Source organism: Aspergillus multicolor (assembly GCF_047715735.1).
Source record: "Aspergillus multicolor strain CBS 133.54 unplaced genomic scaffold BDW74scaffold_12, whole genome shotgun sequence".
In the NCBI taxonomy this organism is placed as follows: Eukaryota; Fungi; Ascomycota; class Eurotiomycetes; order Eurotiales; family Aspergillaceae; genus Aspergillus; species Aspergillus multicolor.
The window spans coordinates 493,437-506,239 of NW_027395963.1; the positions used below are offsets into that span (position 1 = coordinate 493,437).

The 12,803-nt window shown below is 51.4% G+C and overlaps 4 protein-coding genes and 1 non-coding gene across 5 annotated transcripts; 3 read left to right on the forward strand and 2 right to left on the reverse strand.

Annotated features, from left to right (window-relative positions):
- Positions 1–73: 73 nt before the first annotated feature.
- On the reverse strand, positions 74–4,179 carry BDW74DRAFT_20381 (putative PHD finger domain protein). Its single transcript, XM_073732192.1, has 2 exons — positions 1,448–4,179; positions 74–1,400 (listed from the first exon to the last, which is right to left on the reverse strand). Exons 1-2 carry the CDS (start codon positions 3,931–3,933, stop codon positions 338–340), a joined length of 3,549 nt encoding a protein of 1,182 aa, XP_073583933.1. The 5' UTR covers positions 3,934–4,179; the 3' UTR covers positions 74–337.
- A 168-nt stretch (positions 4,180–4,347) lies between these two features.
- BDW74DRAFT_20389 (uncharacterized protein) lies at positions 4,348–5,345 on the forward strand. Its single transcript, XM_073732193.1, has 5 exons — positions 4,348–4,407; positions 4,469–4,686; positions 4,741–4,749; positions 4,821–4,895; positions 4,955–5,345. Exons 1-5 carry the CDS (start codon positions 4,385–4,387, stop codon positions 5,044–5,046), a joined length of 417 nt encoding a protein of 138 aa, XP_073583934.1. The 5' UTR covers positions 4,348–4,384; the 3' UTR covers positions 5,047–5,345.
- Positions 5,346–6,434: 1,089 nt separating this feature from the next.
- On the reverse strand, positions 6,435–6,521 carry BDW74DRAFT_t131. The gene has a single exon. It is a non-coding gene; the product is annotated as a tRNA-Tyr (tRNA).
- Positions 6,522–6,958: 437 nt separating this feature from the next.
- On the forward strand, positions 6,959–10,070 carry BDW74DRAFT_20408 (glycoside hydrolase family 95 protein). Its single transcript, XM_073732194.1, has 3 exons — positions 6,959–7,949; positions 8,001–8,233; positions 8,289–10,070. Exons 1-3 carry the CDS (start codon positions 7,447–7,449, stop codon positions 9,977–9,979), a joined length of 2,427 nt encoding a protein of 808 aa, XP_073583935.1. The 5' UTR covers positions 6,959–7,446; the 3' UTR covers positions 9,980–10,070.
- A 707-nt stretch (positions 10,071–10,777) lies between these two features.
- BDW74DRAFT_178213 (uncharacterized protein) lies at positions 10,778–12,168 on the forward strand (the record flags this gene model as incomplete). Its single annotated transcript, XM_073729138.1, has 2 exons — positions 10,778–10,922; positions 10,982–12,168. 2 exons carry the CDS (start codon positions 10,778–10,780, stop codon positions 12,166–12,168), a joined length of 1,332 nt encoding a protein of 443 aa, XP_073583936.1.
- Between the last annotated feature and the right edge of the window lie 635 nt (positions 12,169–12,803).

Here is a 12,803-nt window from a genome sequence, read left to right on the forward strand (position 1 = left end):
ATAATCAATCAGGATGGGAGCAGCAGAAAGTGACACCTCAGACGGAAGGCGGTGAGTGGAATCCAGAACCACGCGCGGCTCTTCTATTGGCGGCCAGAAAAGTAAAGCTGCCAAGTGACTACGATGCTTGAAGAACTGTCACAGCTATGTACAGGCCAAAGAAATACGGTTGATTATTGCTTTCCGTCCCACGGTTAATCTTCCATAAATAAACATTAATAAAGTTGGCCAGAAATGCGATTTTCCATAAACGCCTGCCGCCTGTATTTCCTGCAGAATCCACTTAATACGTCAAGGGCAAAAAAAGAAGGCATTAAGCACTGCTAGTAAGCAAACATCATTTGAAGCCACGCCATCGACGCCGAGTCCGATGAACCTTGACCCCTGGCTCCCCGCCTGAGCTGTCTGGGACGCCGTTGGTGGAAGCGCCAGCCCCAGCAGCATTCTCTTCCAACTCATCATCATCCACAAGGTCATTTAGTTCCTCCTCATCCAATTCGCTGAGCTCCTCACTCAAGCCACGCATGACCTCCCTGCCTGTCCATCGTTCGTCATGTATCGTTGTTCCCACGGGATCAAATGGCTGCATATACCATTGGATGCCTCCCTGGGCCAGAGAGTGATGCTGATCGGATTCAAGGACTGGGGGCGATAAGGGTACTGGAGGGACCTGGTTCACTGGTTGCGTTGTTCTTGTTGTTTCTTCTGGTTTGTCTGTTGCTTCAGATGCGTCTGCAGCCTGAATTTCGTCCACAGGCTGGGCAGTAGAAGTAGTGTTCGTGACCGGTACATCCGCCGAGGCATCCGTTACAACTGCTTCAGCGACCTGGGGCTCAACAGTGTGAGGAGTTTGTGCTTCAGAAGTGTTCGTCTCGGTACCCTGCAGAGCTTCTTCGCTGGGCTCTGCTTTGGTCGTAGATTCGGTGTCAACATCCATTTTGTCGGCGTCATCGTCATTTGAGTCGGCTTGCTCTGACTGATCTGACTTTTCCGGTTTCTCAAAAGTCTCTTCGCCTGCGCGTTCCGCAGAATCAACCTCAGAGCCTCTCGCAGTCGAGATGTCCCCAAGCATGACGTCCAAATCCTTGAGTTCCTGCTCGTAAGGCTGGCGATTCAATTCGCTCTCTTTGCGGATTGCGTCCTCCAGTGCTGGTTGAATGGACTTAATAATTCGCTTTGCCGTCTTTCTTTTTTCGCGCTGCTCCAAGCTGAGTTCAGGAGCGCGCCCACTGATTTGCATCTGAAGCTCTGCTGTATCTCCGGCTGGTTGGACTCCTATTTCCGACGTGAATATGCCGGCAAGGTGAGCCGAGAAGGACGACACGGATGGATAGTAGCGCTGCTCCAGTTTGGTGCGTATCGCGAACAATCCTTGTCTGAAGAAACCTTTGCTATCCAATCTAGAATGAGTTAGCAGCAGCCAAGAAGAAAGAGGAAGATCACTTACACTTGTGCCTTCTCGAAGATCGGCCAAAGCAGGGGGAAAATTGGGAAATAGACGGTATCTACGATACTCCGAAGCGTTTCGGCATCCTTCAACTTCTCTCTTTCGCGTTTCTTGACCTCATCACACAGCATTCGCAGCCGGTCCAAGTCTCGATACAAGCGGTCGCCAAATTCAATGCGCCGTTGGAGTCGCTTGCTGCCCGTCGCTCCCATAGCGGAGTAATCCCTCCGTGTCATTTCCATAGAGGAGAACGTTTCTAATTGCAACTGTAACCGCTTGAGGAGCGCTGCTCCGCGCCGCGCCTCTCGTTTGAGAGTCCAGTATTTGCAGGCATCTTCGGCATATTGTTTTCTCTGCCGAACACCGAAGCGCTGGAGCGAAGCAACGACCGAGTTCAAGAGTACTTGTGGTATAACTGGAGCCCCGGATGGTAATTTCCATATTGTCCTGGGGGCATTGGGTCGCTTTCGTTTATTGCCCCCAACGGTAAGAGTGATGCGTGGTGTATGGGTCCGCGGCCCATCTTCGTCGTCTGGATAGCCGCCAAGTGGACGGGCGGGCTCTAGTGATAGAGCCGCAGCTTGACTGTCTGGCCACTGTCGATCCCGCATTGTATTGCGGTAATATTCTATTGCCTCGGCTGTGGCGGCGTCTGTCCCGTGTTCGCGACGCCAGTCAGGAGGGACATGCTTATCGCAGAAGGCTTTCAATAGATGTGAGTCCGTCACGGCTAGATTGCCGTGGCCCGACTTCATTTTCAAATAAAGCTGAGCTCTCCGCGCACACGTGACATGGAAAGCTACGAAGCAGTTTTTGTTACTGCATTGGATGGAGGCGCCCATTTTTTGGCGACAAATATAGCATTGAAGCTTCCAACGGCTCCTAGGAACCTTTTCAATATCGGTAATGGGCTCCATCAGAGACGGATTGCCGATGGAAACCTCAGGAATCCAGATGGCGCAGAGAAGATGCGACCACTTGGAAGTGGTGGTTTGTTTGAACGCGCCCTCAGTGTTCGGACAGAAGATGCAATTCGGTGATCCTCTTCCTATAAGCTGGCATTTACGACACAACCACTGGCCCTCGGGGATGAAAGGAACACCATAACACTCCTGATGTACAGCAAGATCACAGCCATCGCAGAACACAATGGCGTTCGCGTTCTCGCAGTCGCCATCATCGCAGATGGCACATTTGGTATCCTGATCTTCACCGGGCCCTACAGTCTCGCCATTGACAGCTGCCGCCGAGCTCGATCGGGGACGCTGTGTCTGTGGAGGCTTCGGATTGGGCTTGGGAATGCGTTTCTCAAGACTGTGCCACTCTTTTTCGATTTTTGTCATGGTTATTTCAAAGACAGCCGGTTTGATGGGTTCATATTGATCTTCTCGCCGCTTCGCATTGTATTCTTCCAACCACTTCTCATCCTGCTCGTCCATGTCGTATTCCACCCGGCCTACAGCCGCGTTAACCTCCCCTTCGCCAAGCAATGCATTGCCAATATCAAGGTCATCTTCCTGGGAACCTTCGGGCATTCGGATGAGACGGCGGTCGTGGCGGAGAAACAGATCGCTTTCCTGATATCCTACACTAGCCATTGTCCGGTCGACGTAATTTTGCTGACCCACGCCGGGCTGATCATAAAAAGTGAAAGGGTCTTTTAATCGGAACGACGGTTTCGGGAGCGTCAACTTTTCGCGCGGATTGGGACCAGGGGGCGGAACAACTTTGGGCTGGGGGGTAAAGACGCCAAGTGAATGCAGAATAGCCTCTGGGCGCCGCGGAGGACGCCCCGGCCGTCGTTTGATCGGTGTATGGACGGTGCCATTAGCATGAGCGCGGATCAGCTCCGCTACGGGGTCATTCTCATTGGTCTTATCCAGGCCGTTCGGAGATAGTATATTGGCGAGTTGCGCCGACGGCGGTGGGCGATCAACTTCTGTCGAAGGGAACACCGGGAATTTGGCGTCGATGTCCAAGTCCGGGTGGAATTCCTCCCAACCCCGTTCTTCTCTCGGTTTATACCCATCGCCCTGCTGCAGAGCGAGCGCCGCCGCCGTTGATGATGACCCAAATCGTCCGCGGGTCTGGCTCTTTTCTCTTCGGAGACGTGTAGACGGAGGCGTGGTAGGTGCGTGGACTGGTGGCGGTGGAGGTAATTGGGCAGATGGTGTGGATGACTCTGCTTCTTTCAACTGATGCCGAGTGCGAGAAGTAGATGAATTCGTCCTCTTCACGGGGCTCAACTTGGGTTGTTTCGGCTTTGGCTTCGGCTTCGGCTGTTTCAGAGGCTCCCTAACTTCGATTTCGATATATCTTCCTCCTCCACCTGGGCCCCCTGGAACGTATTTCCGTTTCTTAACGATAGGACCTAAGCCGTCGTCGACAGGTGCTCCCGAGTTTCCGGAATCCCGGAGAGGAGTCTTTGAGCCGTTTTTGAGCGGCCCCCCGGGGGAAGCGCGTTTTGGCGACGTGTAAGGCGCCATTCTGATGAGCGCGAGTAGTTTGGCGCAGAGGTATATAGGGTATGCGGGTGATGTTGGTTGGGTCGAGTGTGTTTGTAAAGCAGTTGCTGCTTATCTGAGACCCGCCTCAATGTGGTGAATAACAACGCAAGACACGGGTGAGTTCATGGGCAAAACTAAACATGACTGGCAGAGCCAGAGTAAAGACACGCGCTAGTCAGTAGAGGACTGGAGGGCCACAGAGAGCGACGCGCGACAGGGTTTTGCGAAGCTGTCGTCGGAATAGACTGCGCGGCGTGTAGAAGGAGACGTGGGTCAGTCTCGGCTTCGATCACCTGGCGTTGTTGCCTGAGGGTTCAGGCTGACATTCCCCGGCAATCAGTCATCACCCGCTCGACCCCATACGCCAGTCGCATTCCCAGCCCAGTGTTCCTCGTGCATCAAGCTTGCTTCCGGAGCTTAGTCTTACAACATGAGCGGTGCAGCTGATGACCGGTACTTTCTCCCCTGCTTACTGCCCCTGTCGTCATTGTACCGACCACTGATATGAATACAGTTGGCGCGGAGGCCGTGCGTTTGACCAGAACCGCCAATCCGGACAGCGACATTCGAATTCCAGAACAGCGAGCGCTCATGGCGGGTCCCGTGGAGGTCACCAGAGTTCGAATACGTCGCATACCAGCTGGGCAGATGAGGTCTCAGATTCAATTCAAGAGCAGCACACTCCGGTGGGCGGCTTCAACGCTGGAGATGTTAAAGCCACTATGAGAAGAGGTACGTGCCGGTCATTGTGATGGCATAGGCGCATCTGCTAACGTGCTACTGCAGGCCCAGGTGGTATGCATATCTGCCCTTTTCTTCCTGTGACAACGATCCCGCCTGAATAGTCCGCTGATTCATGTACCTAGCGCCGAGAACCTACTTTTACAAAACCCCGGGAAAGGACACGGGCAACCGTGCGGGTGGACCTTGGGGGGCGAAACGTATGCCATCCGCCTCATGGAGTTTTCAAAATAATGTCACAGTGGCTTACTTGTCTCAGCAAACACAATGGCGAACGGAAAAGACTTCTTTCTTGAACTCCGCAAACAAGTGACTGCTCTGCGTCAGGGAGGAAGTGTCGCGGGAGGTTGATACAATGAAGACGCGAGAGTATAGGGCGCGGGAACGCGGTTAAAGAGAAAGTCTCTGACGGACCGCGAGAGTCTATGGAGAAAAGGCGATGGTGGATTCTCTGCTTTCTCTGAATCGTCCTACCAACTGATGACAGTTTTGTCGCTGAGGATTAGCTCGGTAGGTTGCTGGTCGGCTATAAGCATTTTATGCGGCATCGGAACTGTCTTGAGTCTTGGCTTGCTGTAAAGACAGTGAGTGTTTAGGACGGCATTTTGATTCGCTTTATACCCATGCTAGCACGGAACAGTTGATAATAATGACAGTCGAATGAATGACCACGCTTCTCAGGTATGAGGCGAACAAAAACGAAGAATAGGCTGTTCGAGGTCAGCTTTTTACGTATTGCTAGAAGCCTGGGACTTCGATATTTCCGTTCCGCTCCAGCATTTCCATCTATTTCTGGGAATTCAACGATTGACTACTGAAGTGTGTCTCTTCTGAAATTCACTGCCGTTTTCTTCTCCAAAGTACCCAATGCTGACATGGAGGTCTAGAGACGAACTCACCTTTCTACTGATTCGCTGTCATTCCTAAACAAGTATGCACCGCATAATTCCTCATCGGCCATGATTGTCCACGTCATAATCTGTCTTCTTTTCATGCGAACGCCAACGAAACTCAGACCTATCCTGATACGGCACCAAGTCCTTCAAGACTATGCTACGGTCTGTTCCTTTTCGGCACGGCAGTCCTCGCCTTGGACTCAATTTCCAACTCCTACATCTCTGGATCTGGCTTCTGGTCTGTTTTGTTTCGGAATAGTTGTACAAGCATGTAGAGTGGTCGACAGATAAGACAGCGAGCGTCACCCAGGCACAAAAGGGGCCGCTTCTCCTTTCCGATTGCCTTGGCCCCGTACCTAGGTGTCCGCGCACCCATCTATGAGGACTTTGCTTGATTCATTCAGAGCTCGATCCGCTCTTCCGCATTCTGGGATCGGAGTGATTCTAATTAGGACATTGATTAATACGGCAGAATCTTTCTCGGACAACGGTGTCCTCCAAAGAGCGAAATAGTTATGGCAGTTCTTTTCAGTTCGCGCGGTACTGGTCGGGCCTCTTTAGGTCTTCACCGAGGCCCCATCTCATGTATCGCCAACGATTGCGCTTACATGTTATTCAAGAGGTATCTTGCTGCACGACTATACATTACTTCTGGCCAATGTCACACTTGGTTTTCAAATCGTCGAGCTACCAGCTCCATCCGTGCGACTAGGTCTGGAGCCAGGATCCCTCAAAGTCTCGGTCCGCCTCCGACACCCACAACCCGAATATCTCCACTTTGCTAATCAACCGCACAAGCCAAAAAAAAAGGCCGAGACCAGCAGGATCAAAGACAAAAAGAAATCCCCTTGGGTGGATTCGAACCTCCGATCTCTTGATTGACTTGCTCTATTACAGTCAAGCGCATTAAACCAACTATGCTACAAGGGGAACTGATGTCAAAGTTGGCCATTTTTGGTAAAATAGACCTACACTTAGTACCCATGGCGTTTCGAGCAACTATCAATCTCAATTCCGACTATGGTCTGCGCAATTAGACAAACTGCACGTCGGGAGACATGATAGATATTGGGTCGCCCATACTTGTGTCTATCAAGCCCAGATATGGGTAAATGCTTATGCTTGCTGATCTAAGAAGCAATATCGCGCTCCGGAGGTGCGACTCCGTTTCCCTTTCACAAACCGAGCTTGCAGGTTGTCATGTCAGCAAAACGCTCTGTCTCCAAAAAAACAGCCGCTGGCTTGTGTTTGAATGATTGAAACATTGGCCTCCGCTTACGTGATATAATACATACAGTCTTTCAGCATGATGAACTAACTTTGACATCAACGATTTGCGCACATCGGTAATTTGTTTATTTGCTGTTCGTTCGCGGACGCGGGCTAATCCCAGACGCCACCTCCGTCGGGGGATGAGGAGTCTTACGACTCCAGGGCAATTTAGCCAGTATGCAGGTCCAATGCAATATCCTGCATGACTCGCGTTATTCAGGCTCTAGCTTCCAAGCCCTGATCTGCATACCCCGGGTTTGTCCACCAATAATTCGATCTCTTTGGCTGGCCCTAACTTCAACCTTCCCCGCAGCATCCAGGGCAGCATAGGTACGTGCATTGACGGATACAGGGGTGAAATCATGCAGGTTACTACTTAATACCCTATTATCCGATGATATCTCATTTACAAGGGAGAGCAAATAGGCTTATGTCACGACAATTTTGTCACGATTGCTCGGCGGCTGGTATATACCTCCGTACTCCTCGGGTCCAACTAGCTGATCGCTATGTGCTCAACCTCGCAAACTACTAGTTACACCAAGCCGCCGACGATTACCTCAAAGTAGTGCAGCTGGACAACATGAGGGTAAGTTATATATCTTGTGTCGCAAGTTTTCTATTTTCATCGGTACCGCCCACCCTCGCCATCCCTGACCTCTCCGCATCCCGCTATCTATGGTACAAATCTCCTGCCCCAGCATCGGACTGGGAGAACGGCGCCTTACCTATCGGAAATGGCCGCCTCGCTGCGACAATATATGGTGGAGTGGGCAACGAGGTCGTCACAATTAACGAGAACACGATCTGGTCGGGGCCGTTGCAGGAGCGCACACCAGAAAATGCGTTGTCGGCGTTGTCGGTTGCCAGAGAGATGTTGCTAAATGGGAGTATCACCGAAGCGGGCAATTTCATCCAGAGGGAGATGATGCATGAGATCGACAGTATGAGGGCGTACAGTTACTACGGAAATTTCGAGATTGGGCCTGGACATGGTGAGGAAGAGGTTGAGGAGTATACGAGGTGGTTGGACACAAGGAGGGGCGATGCGGGCGTTGAGTATCTTGTTAAAGGGGTCAAGTACATGTGAGTTATCCCCACGATATGATCTGTACTGGGCGAGGCTGATGGCAACAGGAGGGAATATATTGCAAGCTACCCGGCCGGGGTTCTTGCTGCACGGTTCACCTCGAGTGAAGAGGGTGCTCTGACCCTCAATGCTACCTTTTCCCGTGCGTCGGATGTAACCTCTCTGGAGGCTTCTGCATCAGATGATACACCGTGGGTTAAGCTGAGTGGAACGAGTGGCCAGCCCGCTGAAGAGGGACCCATTGCATTTAGTGGACAGGCGAGCTTCGTGGCTGAAGGAGGTATGTCCACGTTCTGTCATTATTCATAATATGCTTGAGGTGCTAACTTTCTAAGCCAACTTTGCCGCCAGTAACGGCACCCTTACAATCACCAATGCCACTACAATCGATATCTTCTTCGACGCAGAGACAAACTACCGCCATGCTGACCAAGACGCGATTGATGCAGAAATCACCCGCAAAATCTCTAGCGCCCTCGACAAGGGCTATGAGGAGATTAGAGACGAGGCACTCGCCGACTCCTCGTCTCTTCTCGACCGCGCCTCAATTTCTTTGGGCAATTCAACCGACGAAACCCGCGGTCTCCCTATTGACGAACGAATCGCACTCGTCCGCTCAGCTGAAGGTCTAGCTAAAGACCCCGAACTCGCCACATTGGCATGGAACTACGGCCGACATCTTCTTGTCGCCTCGTCCCGAAACACTGATGCGGATATCGATCTTCCGGCAAATCTGCAGGGGATCTGGAACAATGAGACCACAGCCGCTTGGGGCGGGAAGTACACGATCAACATCAACACGGAGATGAATTACTGGTCCGCGGGTCCTACGAACCTCATCGAGACCCAAGAGCCGCTCTTCGATCTGTTCAAAGTCGCATACCCGCGCGCCGAAAAGCTTGCAAAGGACATGTACAACTGCAGCGGCATAGTTATCCACCACAATCTAGATCTATGGGGCGACCCAGCCCCTGTCGACAACTACACCTCGTCAAGCATGTGGCCGATGGGAGCTGCGTGGCTGGCAACGCACCTATTCGACCAATACAAGTTCACCGGCGACAAAGAGCTTCTAGCTGATACTATCTACCCTTACCTCGTCGAAGTGACAAAGTTCTACCAGTGCTACACCTTCGAGCATGAAGGGTACAAAGTCACCGGTCCCTCCGTCTCGCCCGAAAACACATTCAGAATCCCCGAAGGCTGGACTGTTGCAGGGAACACAGCCGCAATGGACATCGCCATCCCCATGGACGACCAGATTATTTGGGAGGTAGTCAACAACCTGCTCGACGCAGCATCATTGCTGGGCCTTGCCGAAGACGACGAAACCGTCTCGGCAGCAAAATCCTTCCTATCCCAAACTCACCCACCCCGCGTCGGCGCCGCAGGCCAGATCCAAGAATGGCGGATCGACTACGAAATGGCTGCGTCGGGCCACCGCCACCTCTCACCCCTCTTCGGTCTGCACCCGGGAAGCCAGTTCTCGCCACTGGTAAACAGCACACTTAGTACAGCGGCTGAAGCCCTCCTCGACGACCGCCTGAGTCACGGCTCCGGAAGCACGGGATGGAGTAACGCGTGGTTCATCAACCAGTATGCGCGGCTATACCGGGGTGAGGACGTCTGGGCGCAGATCGAGAAGTGGTTCACGCTCTATCCGACGAAGAATCTCTGGAACACGGATGACGGGGCCACCTTCCAGATAGATGGGAACTTTGGGCTTACGAGTGGAATCACGGAGATCGTGCTGCAGAGTCATGCGGGGATCGTGCATATTCTGCCTGCGTTGCCGGCGGAGAGTGTTCCCGCTGGCTCGGCGAGGGGCTTGAGGGCGAGAGGGGGATTCGAGGTTGATGTTGAGTGGGAAGGTGGGAAGCTGAGCAGGGCGATTGTGAAGTCGCTTTGTGGTGGTGTTTTGAAGCTCAGAGTGCAGGATGGAGAGGAGTTTCTTATTGATGGGGTAAAGTATGAAGAGGCTTTTGAGACTGAGGAGGGAGGGGAGTATGAGCTCACCCTGGGATGAGCACTTACAATCCAGGAAATAGTATGGCATCATGGCAGTTTTGGATAATAGCTTGAGTATTATCAAATCAATTCATAACACTGAGAAGTCGTTTCTAAGTTGATTTACATCGAGGCGGAGGGATGCGGCTCCAACAGCTCCGCCATAGACCGACTACCGTAAGCCCCTTGCAATGGTGTAGCAGCTAGTTGGTGCTGATCCGCATTGAAAGAATGGGATGGAGTCGATGAGACGAAAGGCTGGGCTCTGGTTCATCTCAAGAATCAAGGAGACAGGCTCGTCACCCAATAATAGCATCATGGGCTCCCAAAGTCAGTTGAGGTAACATCATATCTCTTGCTCGCAGAAGGTAGCCATTGTGCTTTGCAGGTCTTGAGAACAATTCCAGGATTGAGAACCGGAGATAGAACATAAGCAGGAGAATACTGGAGATATGGAGATATCAATAACTGAATGGATTTCTTTGAGTGCTGGATGAGATTTTGTTGGTGAGGAAGAGGCTGGAGGACAAATAAATTCCACTTTCCGCGACTTCCCTTTCGATGCTCAACTTCTCTTTTCACCTCCTCTTCTCTTCCATCCTTTTTTCCACCCCCAGCTCTTTTCAGCTTCTCTCATTCCTCATCGTCTTTCTCACTGGTTCCTCATATGATCTCTCACCTCGTCAGGTTTTCAGAATTATCATCTGCTTTCTACCTCCTGCCTCGCCTCACTTCCCATCTCATTTGCTCATAACAACATTGCTACCTCTTCCCCCCTCTGTTTACTGTTCTACTCGCGAGTCATAACCAACCGGCCATGACAGACCTCTGCGATCTTCCCCAGGAGCTGGTGGACAAAATAATCTCTTTCTGTCTCGACATTATCCAGCCGCACGAGAGGACTGAAGGTAATGAGAAGAAAGAGCGTAGTCGTCAGATTTTAAAACTCAGACTGGTTTGCCGTACGTTACTTCCCAAGACTCGAGTTCTATCATAGCTAATGGTTTTGTGGCTATTCTAGCCGGACTCAACAACGCAATCGAAGACTGGCTTCCCCGCCTAGACGAGTTCTATGTTTGGAAGACCTCATACCCTATGCTAGCAAGACTCAAACTATTTCATGCTGTTATGAAAGGCCAAGAGCACTCATTCCCGCTTGTGTCTGCCGTTAGACAGGCTAGCGAGCTCATTCTGGACATCCATGGGGCCGGTTTAGACGGAGAGCGCGATTACGAGCGCAGGAATATCAGAGAAACCGTTTGCCTTAGTGTCACACATGGAGTAGTCGCAGGGCGTCCGGCCGACAACAGGAGGAATAATGTTATCTGGGATCAGCAAGACTGGGAAGAAGCTACCTTAACTATCGCCGTTGGAACTGCTGCTTATGATGGCGACGTGACCCTTTTGCACACGTTGATGGACCAAGGACTATATACGGGCTTTGCTGTTGACCATGTCTTTAAAGACCCTTTACTGGTTGCAGAGGACATGAGACATGATGGTGCGGTGAGAGCTCTTTACAGCCTGCCACTTATGTCAGGCCCTGAACAGTCTGAGGCACTATTGTCCACTTCATTGATCCCCAGTACGCCTTTCCACAATACACCTGACCAGGACAACGCCCAACTTCATTTTGCAGCAGAGCTAGGAGACCTTGGTCTCTTCGTGGGTATTCTCAACGATATCACCTCAACCAGGCCCGGTCGTGGTCTTTTTGTCCGAAATGCCGATGGAGAGACTCCAGGAGTAATTGCGGCCAAGCTAGGCAAGGAAGCCATCGTTGCAGAAGTTTGTCGCCAATTCAACCGTGATCCAGAGGGCTTGCTTGATTCTGGGCGAGTTGAATACCTCCAAACCAGGACTTGGAATGCCGATGAATCAGTAGTAGATACCTACAACTTTCTTCTTGTGGAGCCACCAATTGCAGTCATGCAGAATATTGCTGCCGAGCGAGGTCATGCGGCTGTTCTGGACACCATTAGGAGAAGCAAATGCAGCACGGTCAATCTTCAATTGTACCACTCGGACCGGTGGCATCACCCGGTCTTTGCAGCGGCAGCAAACGGCCACTTTACAGCTGCTCGCATGCTCATGTCTTCGGTTAGACTCTGGGTGGGAGAATATCAAAAGGCAGCCTGGCTCGGACTTCTTGGGTCTGCGCGATCTGGGCACGTGGGGATATTTGACTACTTTCTATGCTTCGATTAACGCAAATACCGGTCGACCGCATACATTCCTTGAGCAACTCCTTGCTCTTATTCTTATATCCGGCCGTTTTGTTCTATTCAGTCGCGCGCTGGAGTATCCACTGCTTAGAAGTGACGGCTCTACATTCCGAGGAGTGCTGGCTTACATGGCAAAGTATGATGTTGAAGAGACGCTTGAGAATCTCTTTAGAAGACGTCACGCGTACGCCTGGTATAGCGACGTGACCTGGGAGACAGCAATCTCCGGGGCAAAGGGGAAATACCCCGAGGCGGTAGACTTCTTGCTTGAGCATGGCTATTGTGACCAGAATGATTGATGAATGCTTGCTCTTTTCCGTGCGAAGGTTGGTGCTGATGAAAGGATGCGTCGAGTCTGCTTGTAGCTTCAATGTATAGCAAGTAATATGTTATTCTTGATTATGTGATAAAGCCCGGATGCGTGTGAGCTGGTGATTCATGAATGCTACCCTACAAATTTGAAGAGATTTGCTACCTACATTTGCCCAGTGAGAGAATTCAACTAAAAGGTACTGTCTCTGTATGCTTATGATAATCAAATCCATAGAGCTGTCTGAAGGAAGAATTAAACATGGATTGAGTATGGTAGCGGGAAGTAGGCGAGATAGTTGAGGCTGG

Coding starts and splice junctions, on each gene's coding strand:
- BDW74DRAFT_20389 (XM_073732193.1), top strand. CDS start 4,385: ATGAGCGGTGCAGCTGATGACCG. Junction 4,408..4,468: donor AGCGGTGCAGCTGATGACCG/GTACTTTCTCCC, acceptor ATATGAATACAG/TTGGCGCGGAGGCCGTGCGT. Junction 4,896..4,954: donor TGGACCTTGGGGGGCGAAAC/GTATGCCATCCG, acceptor TACTTGTCTCAG/CAAACACAATGGCGAACGGA.
- BDW74DRAFT_20381 (XM_073732192.1), bottom strand. CDS start 3,933: ATGGCGCCTTACACGTCGCCAAAACGCGCTTCCCCCGGGGGGCCGCTC. Junction 1,401..1,447: donor ATCTTCGAGAAGGCACAAGT/GTAAGTGATCTT, acceptor AACTCATTCTAG/ATTGGATAGCAAAGGTTTCT.
- BDW74DRAFT_20408 (XM_073732194.1), top strand. CDS start 7,447: ATGAGGGTAAGTTATATATCTTGTGTCGCAAGTTTTCTATTTTCATCG. Junction 7,950..8,000: donor GTTAAAGGGGTCAAGTACAT/GTGAGTTATCCC, acceptor TGATGGCAACAG/GAGGGAATATATTGCAAGCT. Junction 8,234..8,288: donor GAGCTTCGTGGCTGAAGGAG/GTATGTCCACGT, acceptor TAACTTTCTAAG/CCAACTTTGCCGCCAGTAAC.